This window comes from Carassius carassius, chromosome 12 (genome assembly GCF_963082965.1).
Source record: "Carassius carassius chromosome 12, fCarCar2.1, whole genome shotgun sequence".
Taxonomy (NCBI): Eukaryota; Metazoa; Chordata; class Actinopteri; order Cypriniformes; family Cyprinidae; genus Carassius; species Carassius carassius.
Genome location: NC_081766.1, coordinates 9,789,188 through 9,812,196, shown reverse-complemented (window position 1 = coordinate 9,812,196; position 23,009 = coordinate 9,789,188). Strand labels below are relative to the sequence as shown.

Here is a 23,009-nt window from a genome sequence, read left to right as displayed (position 1 = left end):
TTGTTTGTGTAATTATTTGTTTCTGAGCTTACCAGTGTTGGATTCCACACCCGGGTGAGATCCAGGAAGTTGGCTGGCTTAAAGGGGTGGCAGTTGGAGCAGGAGCAGTTTTATAGGGGAGGTGGCCTAATTGGACACTACCATTGTTTATGTCCTGGGGGGATAGCTCATTCTCTGCCTAGATATTCTGGGGTTTGGATTTATATTATATTGAGTACTTTTGTTGAATTAAGATTAATTAAATGTTTATTACTTTTGGAATAAGTTTTATGTAGATTTTGCTGTAATTTGTAGCTTGTGTAGTAGTGTTGTTGTTGTTAGTCTTCCCCTGTGTGTTAAAATTGGTCTGATCAGCCAATATATAAGTCCCCATTGTTTCTTTGTAAGAGTTAGTTGTATTTTTTGTTTAGAGCTTTAGTTACTGTTTGTTTATTTGACTTTTGTTTTTAGGCCCAAACCTTTATTTTCACTTTGTTGTCATGATTTTTGGGAAATACAAATCCTTATTTTTTAATTTCCTTTGCGACTCCTCTTGCTTAACTGCTTGGTCCCTGACAGGCCTCATGTTTCTCTTCTTGTGTGTACAGTACATTTAGGACTTAGGCTGAAATAAGTTGAGAAGGTGCCCTCTGCTGTTGAAGAATATGTTTATTTATAGTTTAAATGGTGTTATTTTTTTATTTATTTGTTTACTATTGTAGTATGATGGCATCATCCCTTCACACACGATTTCATGATGACATTTGAGAGCTAAATATTTGCACTGTCCTACACATCAGAACCAAACATGAGTAAACTTGCATTCATTAAATGATTAAATTAAGCAAATCTTGAATGTGCTTCATTTCGGGGACAGCAAAGAACTAGATATAAAGTTATAAAAAATAACTTTTTTTCCCCGTTCACTTTGTGCTTAATGATTTTCCTGCATTAATGTTCTGGTTAAACACAGTATTTTAGTTTGCAACCTACTGTACAAGCAATATTTACTTGCAATATGCATTTCCAATATCCATTAAATATGTTTGATGGAAAAAAACTAATGTTATAATGCTTTTTACTTTATATAACCATCAACTCATCGACCTAGGACATACAATGCAGCTCAGGACATACAGTTCTTTTTATTGAAGCATATATTTGAGTCACATAGAGAAAAAAGAAATAAGTATGGGTTAGAGCACTCAAGTAGACATAAGCACACACACACAGGAAAAGAAGTACAGGGCAATACAGGACAGATTTTGTCTGTTCTAACTGTTCAACAATAAAATGTGTCATACTTTATATAATACATACAGAATCATAACAGATGTATTCAATTATTGCATTGCCAGTGACTATTTGAGAACAATAAAAGACAAATGACATTTTCATCAGGCCTGTCTCAATGCAATTACAGACATCATATGTCCCATTAACTGTGAGATCATCTTGAGTGTCTATAGACTGCTCTCATTAATATCAGCTATTCTGAGATATCTGTAGAGACTGTTTTAATTATAGGGGAAGGAGAACGAGAAAGACACTTAAAATAGATCAAAATGTTACACTTTCCTTGATAATCATCTCCATTTGAATCACCAGTTCCCAATAATTCAAGGATCTTGTTGCATGTCGGTAAATTCTGGAATTAAAGCAAAAATGAAAAGCATTTAGCTAATTTTAGTGAGTTTGATGTGCTTTAAAAAGGTTCTCGACCTTGTGCTAAATTCAACCAGCTGGTAAAATACAGTAAACTGAACAAAAATGTTAAACTGTGCTTGTTTCACTTGTATTTCAAGGCTATTTGCCTAGTTTGATATAGGGATACAATTGACAATAACAAGCTACTTAATTCCACATTGCAGAAATATGCAAGATGCAAGATGGCTATTGCCAATACTTCTGTTAAGTTATGTCAGGTTATTATAGTTTTTCTTCAATCAAATAATCTTATGGTCTGCTGTTGATATATAGAAATTTCGGTAATACCTTACAATTAGGTTTACAATAATGCAATAAATTACATTAACAGTGAGCATTTCCTTTGTTACTGTATTTATTAATCTTTGTTAACATTAGTTTAAAAACACAACTGTTAATTAATGTTTAGATCCTTCAAATAATATTAACTCATACAGCTTTTGTTTTTAATAATGTATTAACAATAATTAATATTCATAAATGCTTTAGAATTTTGAATTGTTAGTTCATGTTAATATAGTTAACTAATGATAAAAAAGATAATGGTATTACAGAAATGTCCTTATTTTTTCAAATGCTTCTCATGTTAAAAGGAAAAAAACTAAAGAATTCATTCATTCAACTAAACTACTTCATATCTAAAATGCTAATTCACACCAATGTGTTTTACTGTAGGTGAAGTGCAACATTTGGTCATTTACTGCCCTTTGAATTCTTACATTTATATCAATTACATTTGTTCTGTTGCATCACTTTATACTGAATATATTAAATAATAGATAATGTTGCACGTCAGTAACTGATGCTCCTACCTATATTTATGTCTACAGGAGAGGAGAGTAAGGATGAAGACAAATCTAGACAAATACAACGAGAACAAAACCTCAAGTGAAAATCCTCCCCTGTTCTTATGTCTTAAACTCTAATCAACCCAGCATTTTGATGCTACTGGGCTATCATTTGTTTTCCAAACCCCTAATTTCCCACCCACACTTGACTTTTCCCTTTTCCCTATCTATTCCTTATTAAATTTCTTTCCATTTGAATATTGTGGAAGGTTTTTTTTATCCTCTGCACTGATTCTTTCATTCATTCTTCCCTTTTCTACTTCTTTTTTTTCTGGAAGCGTCTGAACTGATTCTGTATTGCCAAAGCTGCCTTTTCTGTCTCTGGCGCATCCAGATCAATGTCGATCTCTTCTTCAGGTTCTTGTGTAGGGTTCTTCCCTGCTTTGTCCACCGGTTTCTGCTGGGGGGCTTAGTGACACATGACAGAAACATTGACAATGTCAGTGATACAGTAAAATGATTTCTTACATTTTTGAAACAGTACCAATTCAGGTTAAATCCTGTTGAATAAATTGTTTATACATTTTAATACCACAGAACTGTTATTTTAAAGTTTTACCTATCTTGAAAAGAAAGCTAAATAGTTTGTTGGGAGCATCTAATGTCATAACGCTAAGCAGGTACTCATCTACTCTACTACTACACTATAATCATCTACTACAATATATATACATATTTTTTAAACAACATAACATTTTAAATAAAGACTAAAAGAGTTGTTAGAAGTTTAATGGTGGTGATGTTAAAGTTATGTGACTGCGACATAATTGGTTTATATCCTACATTTAGCTTTTTAATGAATTTTTATGATTGCATTTAGCCTTCAAATTCTTGTGTTCATTTGTGAAGATTATTATTATGAACAAAACGTAAGAATAATAAACTTTTATTGCAATAATCTAAGAGGAAACCAGGGAGATGCTAACTTCAGAGGTGGCTTGCAAAAATACATAATCACTGCAGCACATCATTTGCAATTTTTTTTTATTCAACCAATTTTTGCACTTCTGTTTGGTGTCACTAGAGGCACACAAATGACACGCTTCAGCTTAAAGGGATAGTTCACTCCATCTGACTTCTATTGTACGGACAAAACCAGCTGAAACATTCTTCAAAATGTCTCATTTTTAAATTAAATGCTCCTTTAAGTTATTATGAGCTTATTTAATTATCTGATGGGACTTGCAACGTTAGAGCTTTGGTGAGATAAAAGGGTAAGCCAGCCGAATATACACTGACCTATGGGAATAACCAACCTACACTAAACTGCAATAAAGAACTGTCTCATGAGCGAATGCATTCTTGAGCTCTCATGTATATGCATGTGGACTTTTTTGTTAAGAGAATGGAGAAAGAGAACTGAACTGATCCTTTACGATAAAAATAGTAAAAACAAATAAAAATCAGACTGCACTGGTAGACATCTGTTTTGTGGTAGGTTACACATGTACTTGTACAAATATAAACCTGGTCTTATGTAACTATACAGTTCTGGTGGAGAACAAAACATGGAGGTTTTCAAGAAGTTAATTATGAAAAATTCTAACATGGTGTAATGAAACGCATAAACGCACCTTTTTTGTCTGTGGCGGGCCCCTGAGTGCTGTTGGGAGGATTAGATGAACTGTTCTGTAAGAAAGAGACGGCAACTACCAGGTTTATCATTGTGTGAAAGCATACATGCAGTATAAACAAAAATAACAACATTTGTGAATCTTTATGTGGTCTGGTTTTAGGTTCCATTAAATTAAAAGCTGATATGGGCTTTATGGGTTGTGTGTTAGGATGCTGAGTGATAAAGACCCCTTAAACCCCATCGGTTTAATCCCCTTTTTCAATTCTAAATGCAATCTGGTACAGCGGCAATCAGCCCTGGAGAGGATCCCCATAACATGCGCGCTGGGTTTTTATATGTGTGTGTATATTCTATATTATTTTTTAAATTCATTTATCCGTGGTAACATTTGTAGTTGAAGAACAGGGACCCAATTTATGGTCCACAAATATCATATTTATCTATTTGATATATTTTAAAGGAAAGTGTGCTTTTGTATTTTTGTTAAAGAGAGAATCCGTCACCATCATTAATGTTACCTTTGCAATGTGCACATCATGAATAAACTACTTGAGGCCAAAATGCATTCAGTATATCTGTGACCTTGTTTCTTCAATTAAGAGAATAAATTAGCCTTGAGATGATGCCCTAGATTTGAGTTATTCATATAGACACCAACATCCAAAATGTGTCAATGTATGTTCATGCATTTCTTGCGTTACTTAATTGAATGTGTACTTTCAGCAACGAATTGACAGTTAACCTGAGAAACTCCATGATATTTACTTTAAGCGGTTAATATACTGTAAATACTTCTTACATATTATATATAGAGCACAGAAAATGTCATCAAGGGAGATTGATGACATTTTATCACACACACACATATTATTACACACGCACATATTATCACTCTTGCTGCAAGGGAGTCTTTCAAATGCAAATCTCTGCAGCCCCCCCCTTTTTTTAACAAGAGAACCTCTTCACCTTACACTTACTTTGAACTTGCCTCAGCTTCCCCTCTCTAGTATGTTTTAAGGGATCCATAAATCCACCACTCTCTCTGAGCTGCCAGATAAAATCCCTTAGAGCGGAAAAACATGACAACTTTCGTATCAAGAATTTTTATGTTCTTCCTATATGTAGTTCTGTTGTTTATTTTCTATCCTATAATATGCCAAAACTGGGTTATATGAGTATTATGGAGGTAAGACTTTTGACACGTCTGGCTTCCACATTTAAAAGACATGATGATGGGGGGCATGGGATAACAATAACCTATCCAGCCGGCTGGTGCCCAGTATGTTGTCCATTACTTTTTCTCTGCTACATTACCTTACCTTATTTTCACTTTCACACATCATTAATACACATGAGCCCATGGCACAATCCCCATCTGCTAATTAGCCAAACTCATATCAGCAAGGTCAAGCTCCCCTGAGCCACTTATTAATTGACAATTAATAGGACACACAAAAAGAATGTAAAGCATTTTCATAATAAAACGGGAATCTAAAGATTTAAATTTTTATTCGATTAAAAAAGCGCTCTAAAATGCATTGTATATCTATATATCTATATATATATATATATATATATCTATATATATATATATATAGATATATATATATATATATATATATATATATAAAGGGATGGCTTAGCTGTCAAGCCATCTCTAATTTCTCTTCAGTAAAGATGAAAAACATAACCCTTTTATATTCATATCTTTACTGAAGAAAATTTTGAGGTGTCTTATAGCAATGTAACGTTACTCTTCAATGCAACCTACAGGCTCAAAGGATTTCAGTTATTTAACCCCTTTTTGGCCTCAACAAAGAACATATTCACATTGAGCGTAATACTATAGATATTTATTATTTTATTTTATTCTAATTAACTTTTAAGCAACTCTGGTTTATTTGATTTAAAAAAAAAAAAAACACTCACCTCACTCATAGTTCTGAGAGAAGTCGAATGTCTTGGGTTCGCAGAGAACTTGTAGAGTGATTCCGAAACACTGAATAAATGAAATTTCTCCTTTTTTGTCAAAGTGCTTTAAAATTATGTCAGAACAACTGAACCGAGAATATTATGCTGAGAACTGAAATCTCCATCTCTCATCCCGGTAAACACGCCCCTGCGCTCTCTCTCTCTCTCTCTCTCTCTCTCTCTCTCTCTCTCTCTCTCAGAAGATTAGATATTGGGCTATATTATTATCTGTATAAACAGGTTATGTTGTTGTTTTTATTGCTGTTGATGAAGTGGTATGACAATACTACTACTTTCTTGATTACAATTCTAATATGATAAAATACTATTATTAAAACTTATTGTTATGATTATTATTACTATTTATTTGCATTCTTGATTATTATCATTAATGAATCGTATTAATATTTTAAGATATGTTAGGCAATTATTTTACTTCTATAAATAGGTTGCTTTCCAATTAGCATAATGATGATGATGATGATGATGATGATAATACTTTTGTGATTATTTTCGGAATATTATAATGAAAATCACCGTCATAAACGCAAATGGCGGATTCGTAATAAATATTGAGCTCTTAGTGTTTGTGTATTTTTAGTGTGACCATAATGTAAAACATGTATCAGTGTGTGAGCGCCGCTGTGTTTATGAATCTTGACTCACTTCCGGAGAACGAGCGACTTGCCGGAAAAAGAAAAAGGAAAAAAATAGAAGCGCTAACGAAAACATAAACACTGCGGGCACGACCAAAAACGTGACCTAAAACTGCGGGGTTTTTGGATCGCCGGTGCGTGAGTGTGTTGAGGGCACAACTAACTAATGTGTCGAGCTTTTGTTTGCGCGTGACTCGAAGGTCAAGGAAGGGAAATCTGCGCAGAGGATTAACAAGTGCGGAGATTTTGGGCCTACAGTAACGTTAGAGGTAACACCACTCGCTAGCTCTCCATTTTCTCGCAACGACCAATGTTTACATGTTGTCAGCTCGGGTCAGCAATCATATCAGATCCAAAATTGACGTGTTGAACTCGTGTTTTTAGTGCACGACATATTACAACATATTTCCTCGTCATGACGTTTTTGTAATTTTGGGAATATATCTCTCTTTGTTCAAACTGTAGAACCTGTACAACTATTTGCTTGGCAACATCCGTGTGCGCGTGCAAAACTAGCCAGCAGCTTTTCTATTTTTGACCAGGATACTGCCACAAAAGCAAGTGCTAAGATTAGTTAGCACACTAGCTTGTCGCAGACAGTTTACTGCGCACTCTCAAGTTGTTGTGGCATTAACACTAATGCACAAACACTTCTAGGTTGCTATGTAAGTGTCGTCTGCAGTTGGATTCAGTTGTTACTGTTCAAGGTAATGTTATGGGTTTTGCGATTAGAGGTAACTTAGGCGTTTACAATGCCAGCTATTTACTATGCAAGTAGGCTTATTTTGCCACTTTTAGCTGATGTCAGGTATCCTGTCAGTCACCGGATGGGTCAGCACCTTTTAAATATGTCAAAAGGGCAGTACCGTAATGCCTTTTTATGTTTATCAGTTTAAAGACTGCATTTTGTTCAGACCTCTAGTAATCATCGACTATATGAAATACTAACATTAAAAGAATTCTTTAACAGTACCCTCAACTCTCAAGTTTTTTTTATGTCTTGAAAATAATGTTATTTGGTGACTATCCAGTGTGTGATTGATTAAAGAAAGCCATTTTCTATTTTCTCTTTATAGGGTCTCTTCTGTCAGAAGGGACAGTTGGACAGAATGTGCGATACAGATGGTAAATCCAGTGTCCCAAATGGTAAGTTAACCATTAAGTAAAAGTATACACAAAATTGAAAATGTTGTCCTTGTGCTGTACCTTTCCCAATACTGTTTTCTTATTTATTGAACTACAAAAGATCTTAAGCAGAGTGCCTCGTTCTCCATATAAGGAAAGTTAAAAAAAAGGTTAAAAAATCACCCTGAAATATTCTAACAATAGTCCATGCAATTTATTCTTACTACTACATATCTTCTTAAGTCCTATGATATTTGTCAGATGAATAGACTAACATTTAAGTCACTAACTGCTGTGTTGACATTATTATCCATTATAACATCTCATTTTGGGCTTTCTTGGAAGAAAAGGAATAAAATGAGATCAATGTGACATGAGAGTGAATAAAGTCTTGGGTGAAATGTTCACAATCTCTGATGTATTCAATGATGGCAAAAGTAGCCAATTTTTATGTCTGGGGCTTAATTTACCAGGTGGTTCTGATGATCCAGAACCTGGAGAAGAAAGAGAGGAGGCAGACACATCTGCAGCGCCAGAGGCCCAGACCAGTCCTGATTCAGGTATGGAGCCAAGTAGAGCCCTAACTGTCATATTCACTACTGTGCATGAGTTAGGGGTCAGTAAGATTTTTTTAAATGTTTTAATAGACATCTCTTGCACTCAACAAGGCTAGTAATATTGTGAAATATTGTTACAATTTAAAATAACTGTTTTCTAGTTTTTAGTTATTTTTTTTTATTCCTTTGATGGCAAACCTGCATTTCCAGTCTTCATTGTCACATTATCTTTCAGAAGTCATCGAATATGCTAATTTGTTGCTCAAGAAACTTTTCTGTTTGTTAGCAATGTTAAAAACAGTTATGTTGCTTAATAGTTTTGTGGAAACCATTAAACCGTAAAACTTTTCAGGATACTTTGACGAATATTAAGTTTAAAAAAAACAGCATTTATTTGATGTAGAGTTCTTTTGTAATATCCTAAGTATAAGTGTTTTTACTGTCATTTTTGAGCATCCTTGCTGAATAAACGTTTTAATTAATTAAAGAATAGACCCTAAAATGATGGTGTGTATTTGTTATGGAATCTTCAGATAATGTTAGAGTTACCTTGATATGTAAATAAGCAGTGCTCCACTAATTGTTGACGTTTTCTCTTGACAGCAAATTTGAGTTCAGCCCCAGAGGGAAGTGAGGATGGTCAGGACAGGCCAGTGGTAAACTCTGAGCAGAAACAGGGGCCAGGAGAAGAGGAGGACACTGACAGCATGGATGGCAGTGGTCTCTACTCTCTCACGGAAGAAGGAGAAAGAGAGAGTGAGGGAGGAGGGCAGCGAAAACGGGGAAAAGATGAAAGTAAGAGATCCACCAGGAAGAGGAATCGACCCAGTGGTGGAGCCACACACCACTCTTCCAGTTCAGATGATGATGATGATGAAGAAGAAGAAGAAGAAGAGGAGGAGGAGGAGGAAGAGGATGCTGAGGAAGAAGATGAGCAAGCCATGGAAGCCTGGCTGGGAGCAGACCTGTGTGACCTGAGTCGCCCTTCTTGGTGTGCGGTCCCGTCACTGCGTGCCCGAGAGATTGGAAGTCATTCACATCAGTTTGTGAGGAGGGTGTGTGGGGCTCGAGGTCTAGTTCAGAGGCTGGAACTGCAGGGCCGTTTGGAGAGACACACAGGCTGCGTGAACACCCTCCACTTTAACCCCTCTGGCACCCGCCTGGCTTCTGGTAGCGATGACCTCCGCGTGGTGATCTGGGACTGGGCTCGCAGAAGGGCAGAGCTGGAATTTGACAGTGGACATAAGAGCAATGTCTTTCAGGTGAAAAAGCTCTAGAATCTTGATTAGAAAAGTGGCATATTGCTGTACCACTCCAAATTTAAGGTCTCTTATGGCAAACATTATTATCTTGTTAGAAAATAACAACATTTTTAAAATGGTTCCTGTACTGTAACACTGCTGTTCTAAAATTTAGAGTCAACAAGAAAGACGTCACTTAGGCCCTGTTTCCACTAGTGTGTGTTTGTTTTAAAACGGCATTTTAAAATGAAAACGATCCTCGTCTACACTTGTGTTTTCACTACATTTCAGAAATGATCTGTGTCCACACTACATAACCAAAAATGCATGTCACATGATCATTCATGTAGGTATACCAATGAGCATGATTTTATTGTTTACACGGTTGTTAAGGATACGAAGAGCAAATGTTAGCAGCCACACCATTATTTTTAAAAGTCCATTTTTGTCCAGTTTACACTAAAACACAACCTCTGAGTTTTTATACTATAACGGGGTCTGCAGCGTTTTCGAAAGTCTCAATTTTCAATGGTCGAAAATGTAGTGTAAACGACAAACATAACCCTAACAAAAGTTATGCACTAGTGTAAATGTAGCCTTCTACTCACCAAGGCTGCATTTATTGGATCAAAAATACAATAAAAACAGTAATATAATTTAAAAATAACTGTTTTCTATTTTAATATATTTTAAAAAGTAATTTGGACAGTTGAGTTTTTTACTCAAGAAACATATCTTATTATTAGAAATGTTGAAAACAGCTGTGCTGCTTAATATTTTTGTGGAAGCAGTGATTTAGTTTTCACGATTCTTTGATTAATAGGAAGTTTATTTAAAATGTTTTGAAGTCTCTACTGTCACTTTTGATCAATTTAGTGCATCTTAACTGAAAAGTTTTTAATTTTCTTATAAATTGTACTGATCACAAAATTTTGAACAGTGGTATACTTAAAAAGTGTTTTTTAATCTGTTAAATAACCACCATAAAAGCTACATCAGTGTACAACATGTTGTTGTTGTTGTTGGACAGAGGCCTCGTTTTTGTGTTTCCACTAAAGGTGTTAAATCTTAGTTTCAGATGTCTTGAAGAATATATTAAAATGTATAGATTTGAATCAATGCATTCTATTATTAATTATTCTGTCCCCAGGCAAAGTTCCTCCCTAACAGCGGTGACTCCACTTTGGCCATGTGTGCCCGAGATGGACAGATCAGAGTGGCCGAGCTTTCTGCCACACAACGTTGCAAGAACACCAAAAGAGTGGCTCAGCACAAAGGTGCAGCCCATAAGGTATGATCAACCAGAACAGTTTTGTTTAATTCTATATTTAATAGGAGTGATTTATGACAGACCGATTATTGAAAATGAATGATAACTTTAAAGTTGTGGCCATTATTCTGGTGTGTATATTAATTTTCAAAATTGAATTGTATTCAATTCACTTTTTCCGTGGTTACCTCAAACCAAACAGGTTTGAAATCTGTTTTACAGTGACATACATTCATTAATCAACAGCTTGGAACATCTTTTGCCCAATCAGTATCAAGCATTCAGTCTCTCATGGTGCAAAAACAAAGAAAATACTTCATGCAATAAATCAATAAAAATGATCAGTTTTGCTATTATAAGTTCTAAAAAGAGACTGCAATCAAAAAGTCACATGTGAATGTTTGTGATAAAATAACCCCCCCCCCCCCCATCTCTCAGCTTGCACTGGAGCCAGACTCTCCCTGCTCTTTCCTCTCTGCTGGTGAAGATGCAGTAGTGTTCGGCATTGACCTGCGTTTAGACAGACCAGCCAAGTGAGTGCACAGTCATGTCACAAACAGCCCTAAGATTGCCAGAGCACTTCAGCAGAGTGATACAAGTTAACAGCGACAGGATTAGAAATCCTACAAAGAATTGTATGAGCAGCTAGATGAGTCAGTGGAAGCTTTTATATGGCTTACTTAACAGTGGTACTTTTATATTTTTGTTATTCATTTAAACAATGTGGGATTTAAATAATGTGGGGAAACACTGTTAATTGTGTTAATTGTTTGGAAGTAGTTTAATTATTACACTGCTTCAGAGAAGTAATGCTATAATAACTAGTATGTAATTACAAGATGATAAACCCAGCAGTTTAAAGTTTGGGGTCAGTAAGACCCACTGAATACAGGTACTCATTTTAAAGAAATGAGTACCTGTATTCTGGAAAGATTTATTATATTGATGAAAATGTGAGTAAAGACATTTATAATGTAAAAAAAAATATTCCTGTTTCCAATAAATAATGTTCTTTCTATCCTGAATCCTTAATCTTGAAAAGGTTCCTTAAAACACAGTTTCCAACAGTGATATTAATAAGAAATTTATCTTGAGCACCAAATCAGTTCTGAAGGACACTGAAGACTGGAGTAACAGTAAACAGTTATTTTGAATTTCACAATATTACTGTTTTTACTGTATTTGTGATCAAATAAATGTAGCCTTTGTGAGACTTAATTTTTTTTATTTTTTTTTAAATGGTTCAAGAGCATTAGTAGACCCACTTTATTGGTGCTAAATTGGGTCTACTTACCCTTAAAAATATCTTCTTATGTGATCTATTTTCACGCTTACTATAAAAACAGCTCGTCAGCTCATACTAGAATCAGCCCTGATTGTCATTCTTTATTTAGACACATTTTTTTCCTGCAGCCTAAATTATAATGTTTTAACAATTAGATTCCTCCTCTTTAGATCTCAAAAACATTACTGGCAACATAGAAAAATATTTATTTACACTCAAACTTCTAAAAATGTTATTTAATTCTTCATGGGCAGATTGAAGTAAGTGTACATAGTACATACTGTGATTCATAGGATACATTACACACTTTTGTTACATGTGAAGCTATATTTCTATGATTCTATGAACTTTGTTTGCTATATTGACCGATCCCTTTTTTTTATCTCTCAGCAAACTGGTGGTGGTGAAGGAGGGTGAAAAGAAGGTGGGGCTGTACACCATTTTCGTGAATCCAGCCAACACACACCACTTTGCTGTGGGTGGAAGAGACCAGTATGTCAGGTGAGACAAACGTTTTCACTGACATGTCACCTCCTTTGCACCGAAGTCATGCTGTTGTCTCTATCACAAGCTGCTACTGATGCAGCTGTCAAACTTTAAACCTGTTAAAGTTGTTTCTCCAATGGCACAGTGTCAGTAGACTGGGAAAATGTTGTCCTGCATCAATATCTCTTTCTCTTTTTATGTGATAGGATCTATGACCAGAGAAAGATAAATGAACATGATAATAATGGTGTGCTGAAGAAGTTTTGTCCCTCTCACTTGGTGTCCAGCGAGTCCAAAACAAATATTACCTGTTTAGTGTACAGCCATGATGGCACAGGTAATATGCACACTTAACTCTCAGAAAGTGACTGTTGTATGGTTGCAAGCCTTTGAAAAAAAAAACTTTACATTACATGGTCTGTTGTAGCAACATTCAGTGTGTCATGGTTGATCTGTCTTTCAGAACTGCTGGCAAGTTACAACGATGAGGACATTTACCTTTTTGACTCCAGCCACAGTGATGGAGCGGATTACCGCAGGAGATATAAGGGTCACCGCAACAATGCTACAGGTACTTTCTATTTGATTTTATTGCATTGTAAGGTGTGTTTCACATTTTTGCATGCATGTTATAACCAATATAAATTCAGTTTTTGAAAAATCCAGTTCTTAACCATCACCCCTTTTTTTCTTATTCCATTTGCTGCTGGAAAATCCTCCTCCAGTGAAGGGAGTTAACTTTTACGGTCCCTGTAGTGAGTTTGTTGTTAGTGGCAGTGACTGTGGACACATCTACCTGTGGGATAAGAATTCTGCTCGTGTGGTTCAGTTTATGGAGGGAGACCGGGGAGGAGTGGTAAGACACTGTCACTTCACTAAATTGAACTAGATCATTGAACTTCTGGTTTGAAAAAAAATCATATATAAATAATATTCTCTTTCTGTGTTCAGGTGAATTGTTTGGAGCCACATCCTCATCTTCCAGGTTTAGCTACCAGTGGTTTGGACCATGATGTGAAGCTGTGGGCACCCACTGCTGAGAATCCCACAACACTAAAGGGACTTAAAGAGGTATAATTGGTAGTAGTAGAAGTAATAGTATACTTCGAAAGGAAAATTGTTGTGGACTACATGTTGCTGCAAAGGCATAAAATAAACAAATAATAATTAAAAAAAATCTAAATACTATCAAGATAAACAGTTGTTAAACAAAGGCACAGATACAAAATAATTATTATACTGATTTAATTTACACTTTGGGACTCTTCTACCTTCTATCGGAGGGAAGCAGTTTATACTGTGAATGCAAGAAATGAGTCTTATCACCAAAAATTCTGTCTCCCTGATTGAGAATGCATTCCTCATATAAATCTTGAAGGTTAATATGTTTATCATGCTCAACAATTTTCAACGCTGTCAATACCAGGTGCACGACTAGGTGGGAAGTCGTGGCCTAATGGTTAGAGAGTCGACAGGAATTGTGGGTGGGGGGAGTGCATGTACAGTTCTCTCTCCACCTTCAATACCACGACTTAGGTGCCCTTGAGCAAGGCACCGAACCCCCAACTGCTCCCCGGGCGCCACAGCATAAATGGCTGCCCACTGCTCCGGGTGTGTGTTCAGTGTGCGTGTGTGTGTGTTCACTGCTCTGCGTGTGTGCACTTTGGATGGGTTAAAAGCAGAGCACGAATTCTGAGTATGGGTCACCCATACTTGGCTGTATGTCACTTTTCACTTTCATCAACTTAGATGTAAGCTGTACTGACAGGATACATATAATACATATTGTGCCACACTATATACATACTGTGCAATGAAATATATGTATGTTATTCTATAATGCATATCACATGAAATTAAGTGGGTCTCATTTGTGTCTGATTTACATTACTGGTTCAAAGTTTTTTTTTTTTATGTTTTAAGTCTCTGTGTTTATTTGATAAGAAAAATCAGTAAAACAATACTATGAAATTATTACTACAAATTACAACAACTGTTTTCTATTTTAATATATTTCAAAATGCAATTTATTCCTCTTATGGAAAGCTGAATTATTAGCATTTTAAAGATTCAAAATGACCTCAGACTTGGCATAAGACTAAGACTTAAAGTGTATGTTATGTGTTGAAAACTTGAAAATATAAAAAATGATAATTTCACAGTCTGAAAATATCATGGAAATGGACAAGAATTAAATATTAAAATATATTATAAATTGACCTTTTTTTAGCTGACCTTATATGTAAACTACTATTCAAAGGTTCTGAGTCAGTAAGGTATATAAATGTGTATATATATAAAAAATGTATCCAAAATTTGATTGCAACTTAAACCGGTATATAAAAAAAAAGCTATTTTATCATGACAATTTAGGTAATGAAGAAGAACAAGCGAGAACGCGATGAAGACAGCGTTCGTCATGGTGACCAGTATGACACACAGCTCCTCTGGTTCCTAATGAGACACATGAGAAACCGAAGACCTCAGCGGGTAAGAATTTGCATTTCTAGATCATTTCCAGTTATGCCAATTATTAGCTTGACTGTGTAGTCCATTTATATGTATTGAAGATACAGTGCCTTTTACTTTGTGCAAAGCAACATGTTGCTATATAACTATATAAAATCGTAATCACTCAAATGGTAACGTTTTTGTTCCCTCTTACACTTATTCATGAACCTACTATTGATGGTTTTTAAAAAAAAAAAAAAATTAGAATAACCTCATAATGCTTCTTTAAACTATTGGTTTACTTGACAGAAAATAACCTAACCTCATTCTACATGATTTGATCTCTTCATAGCCATTAAAAAAACATACATTGATTGCTTCACAATGTTTCGCCCCTTGTAGACCCGGCGAGGGGAGGGAGGAGAGGGGGACACAGATGAATCCTGGAGCTCCCCAGATTCCTCTGATGAAGAAGAGGGAGGGCCTGACCATGTGCAGTGCATGTCCTCCTGAGCTACACACATACGCTCTTTGCCATATATTTAAGCACATACATACTAGTAACACACTGGTACACAAATAGACACTGAAAGGCCAGCATCAAACACAAACACAGCTTTAAATATACATACACACAGTGTGAGGGAGAGGGAAACGTTTGTCAAAATCTGGCTTTGTGCTCCACACACACAAATGACATCACTAGGGGAAGAACTGATACTGAAATTCATATTTTCTATATATCTGCAACTACACACACAATGAACCACTCTGATTTTATGCGAACATGGACACAGACGCATTTCATTCCCAGTTTTACAGCATATCACAAGGAAGACCACAGCCGGTGATTTAAAAATATCACCTCTTCTACTGTTTTGCTGCCTTAGTTTATCAACAACCATGAATTTTAGAGGCAGTGTTTTGCTGCAGCAGTTGTGAGGCACAGACGAGGAAATTTCTCATCTGTGCCATAGTAAACAGTTCCGATTGAAGCTTTTCTTTTACAGCAATGTGTTCAGAGCATGATGGGGACAGTACGGACACTCAAAGCCAGTCCTTCTGAGATGATGTGAAAACCAGCACCATCCTTTACTGGCCTCATCAGTTTTCTCCAGTGATCTGAACTGCCTCGGTCTCCAAGAAAGACTGAGCTGACGTTTGTTATTTTCGGACTGCAATCTCTGTTCATCACAATGATAGACTCTCATGGTCCGTCTGGCCATGCAATTCTGTCTTGTCTTTGTTCTCTTCTCCTGTGTGTGTGTGTGCGCTAAAGCCAGGCACATCAAATTTTCTTGAGGTCAATCATGCTCTCTTAGATCTGACTGAAGACACAGAAGATGAGCAAGAGCTGATTAATCTGGTTCCAGAGCTGTCTGTTTTGCTCCGTTCCTCTCTCCCATGCTACTGAGTGCACTTTAATCAGGGATCTGCTTTGAGTTTTGAAGCTCTTAAGAAGAGTGTGCGCTTAGGGGGCATGCAGTACTTGGATTAAATGTTTATTTTGCTAATTTCGTTTTTTGCGCTGCAATTCCCCAAACTTACTGTGGACTATTAAATTGAATACAGAGATTTGACACCAGCTCTTTGGTTTTTGGATTTGCACTTGGGTGGAGATTCTGGATGGAGTTCTTGAAGAAGTTCCAAAAGGCTAAAAATTTAACTCTCCACGGACTACAGTCGTCTTCTCAGCCCTGTCCCGTAAAAATTGAGAGCAAAGACGATGATATGCTTCGAGCCAGTGATTTGTTGAATCCATGTTTCTTCCGCTGTCTTTCGTTTGAATAGACATCCTCGAGATCTTTGCCTAACTAGATGGTGAGGATCAAATGTAGCAGGATGTTCCATGTTTGCATGAAAAAGGCTAAGCCCTCACAACCCATTTTTCATAAAAATGGTGGCTGTTCTTTGTCAGTATTTGGATTCAGCTGGTTAATAGCAAACATGGATTGACTGTGACCTGCTGCGACTTGCATGTTGAAAGGAATTATTCATTTCAGAAGGATGGGTCTATGTCAGGGGATGGATAGGACTTGTGGGGTATGCAGGGAGGGGTAAGGAGCTTGAGTTACTCTGCCCCTTTTTTTCCTTCTTTTGCGAGAGGAATAAAGTCTCAACTTTTCTCTTTTTGTATGAGAAGAATAACTTAAATGACTCTGTATATATGAATATATAACTATATATAAATATTAAAAACCTGTAAAAATCATCTCCAGCCCTTACTCTTTCAAAGGGTGTCTAAATTTAATTGGTATTTGATGCAGAGGTTTATATTGTATAAGACAAAATACTTTTAAATGAATGGAAACATTGGATATGTTTTTTCTTCCCTTTTTTTTGGATTACAACCCTAATTGTCACTGAAATTAAAAGCATTAATTTCAGTTCATGTTAATTTTCTCATTCTCACTTGTTAGCTCAAAATGTCCTGTCACTGATGTGTAATTTTTTTCTTTCTTTTTTTTGATCCAAGCTATCCCACGCTGCCTAATAATGTGTTCTTTCAGTTCAGACATGTACAAATTGTGCAGTAAAAAAAAGAGAAAAAATCTGTCCATTTGTTTCTGACCAAGTGCCTTGTTATTTCAAGTGCCTTCATTTACTTTAAATGCAGGAGGAATTTATGTTCTGTGTAGTCAACTTAAGACCATCATACAGTATGTAATCATAATTAGTGCTATTTAATTATTTGTATGGATGGAAATACAGATAATTTTATTCTCTTTCACTATTTGTTGATCCTATGCGCATCCTATGCTTAGACAGGAAATAAATGGCATAATTTATTTCTATCATATATTTTAATTCCACAAACGACCCAAAATCGCCTAATTAGCATAAAACCCTTAGCTTAGCGTATGATATAAATCTAAAATAGACTTTACGACAATGTCACATATTAACTTTAACATTAGTTAATGCATTAGCTACACAATCACATTAAAAAGTATCATTAATATACGAATAAATGCCTGTAGAAGTGTTAATTGTTCACGTTGACTAATGTAGCGGACTACCTTGCTGTAAAGTGTGAAAGAGATTATTACAGTGGTGCTGTTTTCTTTGGTATTAGGCTTGTACTAGTCAATGTTTATTTATTAAATTTATTTGGACTGAAGCTCCTCTTAGCTTAAAAATGAAATGAAACAGTGGTTGTTCAAGAATTTAACTTTTACGTTTGTGGAGCAGTATTTATTTTGTTAACAAAATGAATTATTTTTTTTTTTTTTGAGAACCACTGCAAATCTCGTTGTGTCTGATATTTTACATGCAGATCAATCGTATGAACTTGTAATTTGCATAAATAATATTTTTAAATCCTCCTGGCCGGTTTGATTTTCAGGCAAATTCATAGTGTGTTGGTTTTTATGACCGTAAATTCGAGCAGAAAAAAGTCTCCTCACAGTCGAGTCACGTTTCTGTCATATGTTGAAGTCATATGCTTTTCATAATAGTTTCGATGCAGCTTCACGGATATGTATGTCCCAGTGGTTCAGTGTCTTTATGCCACAGTGATTGACTTAATAATTAATCTTAGGGACTTTAATATAATACCCCAGTGACCAAACAAAAGTAATGTTAAAAGGAAAAACCTGTATAAAATGTTAAGGTATTAGAGAGAAAACTCTTAAAAAAAAAAGATTCAACTGGGGAGCCCAACAAATTATTGCCCATATAGTTATAATAGACAAGATCCGTACGCGTGAAGGGCGTGCGACGCAACTCGAAAGGTCATGTTTCTTTCAAAATACAAGTATTCACACGTTTGCCAATTGGCACAGCCGGCAACTTAAAACCACTCGTTAAAACAGTAAACTTAATATAGTATTGTGTTGTTGTTTTTTTAAAACACTAGGCAGGTCAGCGTTATGTGGTTTACACGAGAAGGGCTTATAACAAAAATAAAACCGATGACTTTTGTTTTGAAAAAAATGTGGCCTGCTTTTATGTCGTAGCAGATTTACTTTTCGCGGCGAATTCACAGTTGTTGCCTTTTTGCAGCCAGTGAAAGATTACTGATCCTTTCTAAATAACGCGTTTTAAATATTCGGTGAGTAGTTTTTGTAGTTTTGTAACTTATTTTTCGTACATTAACTCAAAGACCCGTTATACCGCCGCCCTCTTGAGTGTCCAGGCCGAGCAGAGCTCTCTGCAGTGTGGTTTGTCCTCTTTGTCGACTTCGAGGATTTTCCATCACATTTCATAAATCTCTGCACGTGTGTTGGTTTTTTTTGAGTCGCAGGATCTTGCATCAATGATTTCTATGAAAAGAAACCAAACCGCGTTGTTGCGGGTTAAATGGGAACATTTAAATTCTATTCGTTCGTTGCAATATTGCGACTACAAGCACATAAAAACCTAAACATCGCTGCAGCTCATCTCTCTGGTCGTTTACCATAGTAAGTATTGTACATAATGCAGACGAAGGATTTGCAAGATTTACTTGGTTTGCCTATTGTTTTTACATTTCTTTAAAAAAAAATATATATATATATATATTACCTTTATTATTTCACGATTTTTAACACGCACACACACACAGCTTTGTGATCAGTAAGATTTTTAATGTGTTTTAAATAAGTCTCTTTCGTTCATTTAAGGCTGCAATTATTTGACCAAAAATACAGAAAAAAAGGTATTATTGTAAAATATTATTACCATTTTAACAAATATATATATTTTAATATACTTTATAATATAATTTAAAGTGAGTGAAGTGACATTCAGCCAAGTATGGTGACCCATACTCAGAATTTGTGCTCTGCATTTAACCCATCCGAAGTGCACACACACAGAGCAGTGAACACACACACACAGCCATTTATGCTGCGGCGCCCGGGGAGCAGTTGGGGGTTCGATGCCTTGCTCAAGGGCACCTAAGTTGTGGTATTGAAGGTGGAGAGAGAACTGTACATGCACTCCCCCCACCCACAATTCCTGCCGGCCTGGGACTCGAACTCACAACCTTTCGATTGGGAGTCCAACTCTCTAACCATTAGGCCACGACTTCCCAAAATACAGAATTATGTTACAGTATATTAGAAATCATTGTAATATACAGATTTATTATCAATGTTGGAAACAGTTTTGCTGCTCAAATATATACATATATACACTGAACAAAATATCAAAATAAATGCAACACGTTTGTCCCCCCCCCCCCCCCCCCCTTTCATGAGCTGAACTCAAAGATCTAAGACTTTTACTATGTACACAAAAGGCCTATTTCTTTATTGTTCACAAATCTGTGTTAGTGAGCACTTCTCCTTTACAGAGATAAAAAAGAGTGCAGTACTTTTTAATGTTTTATTCATCAAATCCAGGAAAAATTATCACAGTTTCCAAAAAAAATAATTAAATATATATATATATATATATATATATATATATATATATATATATATATATATATATATATATATATATATATATGAATCAGCAAAAATGATTCCAATATGATTGTTTTCTGAAGGATCATGTGACACTGAAGACTGGAGAAATGATGCTGAAAATACTAAAAACCATGATTTTAAATTGCAAGAATATTTCACAGTATTACTGTTTATGTTTCTTATTCTGTATTTCTGATCAAATAAATGCAGCCATGATAAGCAGGAGAGACTTCTTTATAAAAAAACACCCTTACTGATCCCAAACTTTTGAACGGCATTGCATATATATGTATATATATATATGTGTATATGTATGTATATATATATATATATATATATATATATATATATATATATATATATATATATATATATATATTAGTGCCTTTATATTTTAAGGAGGGCTTTTTTTATTTTTTACTTTTTTCTTCTTTTTTTGGGGGGGGGTGGAGGGGGTTGTTTTTGGTCTCAGTTTGAAGTCAATTGGCCGAGCTGCACGTTACCACCACAGGAAGCTGTATGAAGTGCCACTCACTGGTTGAGTGCTGAGATTGTCGTTTTGCCTGAGAACAATCTACACTTCGGCCTGCTCACATTGACAAACAGACAACACCCCTGCACTGACGCCATGGAGTGAGTCACAGTCATCAACACTTTCTTTCTGTCAAATATTGTGTGTGGCTCCTGTGTATAAATGAATTTTAGTTTCGTTTTTAATTTAGTTTTTCAATTCACATCACCAATAACATGAATTTGATATTAAGTATAATTACTATTTTACCATGTCACTGCTCACTATGAGCTTTAAATGTCTGATTTTCACTTATTTTAACTTTCTTCTGTTTTGCTGGTGTCTGATCACATGGGGGTAAAAATGAAAGTGAAACATAATTCAGTCATATTTGGTTTAATTCAATGTTCAGCATTTGATGCTAGAAATATGGAAAGTACTACTTTTTTTTAGACTTAAACATTGTTTCTAAAAAAGCAATGATCTCCCTTTATCTATGCCTATTATATACAACTATTTACTAAAATGTAGTTTACTTACACAGGAACAATTAGGTTCAAATAAAATAATTATTTCATATTGCACCCTGCACTGGATGTGATACAAGATTCAGACATTCACAGCGGGAAAATCAGAAAACCACCAAAACTGGTGTAACTTGCTGGATCATCATAAACCCAGGTGTTAGCCCAAAGTTGTGTAGAAATCTGATCACCGATCTCCAGTGTGAGAACAACACTATTGCTGCCATTACCATTGGAGGTAGGCTTCCAAGCAAACACTGAGCACTGGGTTTTACCATTCTTCAAGAGACTGACTGCCATTGTTGTTCCACCATGACCATGACCGTAAAATTTTAAGTAATAGGCTCCTTTCACTGGTGCTGTGAAAACACCTGCAATGCACATGTACAAAGCAGCCACAGTAAATATCATATGTGAAGAGGATTCTGCATTTGACATGATATTCTCTTTACAGAACTTACCGGTATTTGAGTCATAGGCACCTCCAATATTACTAAAGACTTTTTTGTAGACCAGAATTCTTGCAGTTTTATTGGGCCCAGTGTGTCCTGTTCCAGATTCCAGAAGTCCAGCAGAAAAGGCAACCTTTTTGGCTAAACATTTGAATAAACAAATGGACTGGTGTGAAATGTATAAAAAAATTAAATGTCATTTAAAACATTAAAATGTACAACAAAGTGTGAATTATACTTGCCTTCATTTTCTTTTTGGAGAAATTCCAGCTTTTGTGAATGTTCTTTCAGGGTTTTCAAAACTGTTTGGAATGTACATTGATGTGATAATGTTACAATGTTACTAAACAAAGAATTGAAAACAATTTAACTTGTAATTTCTTTAAATGAGTTCATAAATTGTAATGCTTTTCCATAATGACGTGTTAATTTTTTTAAATAAAAATTACAACAACTTTTCCACTTTACCTTCATTCTCACTCAATACTCTGGCCAGTGTTTCTTCTAATTTTTGTATCCTTTCATCCATGTTTTTCAGTTTCTCGAGCTCAGCAATATTGTTTAAATTTGATGTAAATAAATCTTCTTCTGCAAGTGAACTCCCAGCACAGAGTAGCAGTACCATTTGTAACACCGCCATCGTCAGTTCTTTTTCAGGTTCTCAAATTAGTCCTGTAATTAATCCATAATGTCCTCTATAAATAAATAACTGTTGCAAAAGCTTAGAAATTTTGTATTAAGTTTGCGTTAGTCTGAAAACATTTGTACTTTAGACTGATGTTGTGAGGGTTTTGTTTATTTTAGTAATCCATTAGGACAAGTGCGATGTAGAACTGAGCACACTAAATGTGTTTAATGAATTATTAACTCCATGCAGGCCTATTATTAATCATTACAAATAAGTGGAATCTGACCTAAATTATTAGCATATAAAAATACTTAGAATTGGACAGAAGACTCTGTTGTCTGTTGAA

The 23,009-nt window shown here is 35.4% G+C and overlaps 3 protein-coding genes and 1 long non-coding RNA gene across 6 annotated transcripts; 1 reads left to right on the top strand and 3 right to left on the bottom strand.

The window, feature by feature from the left end:
- Positions 1–2,426: 2,426 nt before the first annotated feature.
- LOC132154720 (Purkinje cell protein 4-like protein 1) lies at positions 2,427–6,226 on the bottom strand. Its single transcript, XM_059563379.1, has 3 exons — positions 6,040–6,226; positions 4,109–4,163; positions 2,427–2,942 (listed from the first exon to the last, which is right to left on the bottom strand). Exons 1-3 carry the CDS (start codon positions 6,046–6,048, stop codon positions 2,791–2,793), a joined length of 216 nt encoding a protein of 71 aa, XP_059419362.1. The 5' UTR covers positions 6,049–6,226; the 3' UTR covers positions 2,427–2,790.
- A 498-nt stretch (positions 6,227–6,724) lies between these two features.
- LOC132154717 (DDB1- and CUL4-associated factor 8-like) lies at positions 6,725–17,710 on the top strand. 3 transcript variants are annotated; one of them, XM_059563377.1, is made up of 13 exons: positions 6,725–6,871; positions 7,814–7,883; positions 8,336–8,422; positions 9,023–9,681; positions 10,811–10,951; positions 11,369–11,463; positions 12,606–12,716; positions 12,908–13,038; positions 13,165–13,272; positions 13,427–13,557; positions 13,653–13,772; positions 15,075–15,191; positions 15,555–17,710. In XM_059563377.1, the coding sequence occupies exons 2-13, from the start codon at positions 7,847–7,849 to the stop codon at positions 15,663–15,665; spliced, it is 1,848 nt and encodes a 615-aa protein (XP_059419360.1). In that variant the 5' UTR covers positions 6,725–6,871; positions 7,814–7,846; the 3' UTR covers positions 15,666–17,710. The 3 variants fall into 3 exon arrangements, with proteins under 3 accessions (XP_059419360.1, XP_059419359.1, XP_059419361.1); XM_059563376.1 differs by having other exon boundaries at positions 6,755–7,006; XM_059563378.1 differs by lacking the exon at positions 6,725–6,871 and adding an exon at positions 7,049–7,444.
- LOC132154719 (uncharacterized) lies at positions 12,441–12,967 on the bottom strand. The gene is made up of 2 exons (XR_009437184.1): positions 12,818–12,967; positions 12,441–12,767 (listed from the first exon to the last, which is right to left on the bottom strand). It is a non-coding gene; the product is annotated as an uncharacterized LOC132154719 (long non-coding RNA).
- A 3,729-nt stretch (positions 17,711–21,439) lies between the features above and the next one.
- LOC132154716 (complement C1q-like protein 4) lies at positions 21,440–22,787 on the bottom strand. Its single transcript, XM_059563375.1, has 4 exons — positions 22,504–22,787; positions 22,278–22,337; positions 22,045–22,176; positions 21,440–21,954 (listed from the first exon to the last, which is right to left on the bottom strand). The coding sequence occupies exons 1-4, from the start codon at positions 22,673–22,675 to the stop codon at positions 21,677–21,679; spliced, it is 642 nt and encodes a 213-aa protein (XP_059419358.1). The 5' UTR covers positions 22,676–22,787; the 3' UTR covers positions 21,440–21,676.
- Between the last annotated feature and the right edge of the window lie 222 nt (positions 22,788–23,009).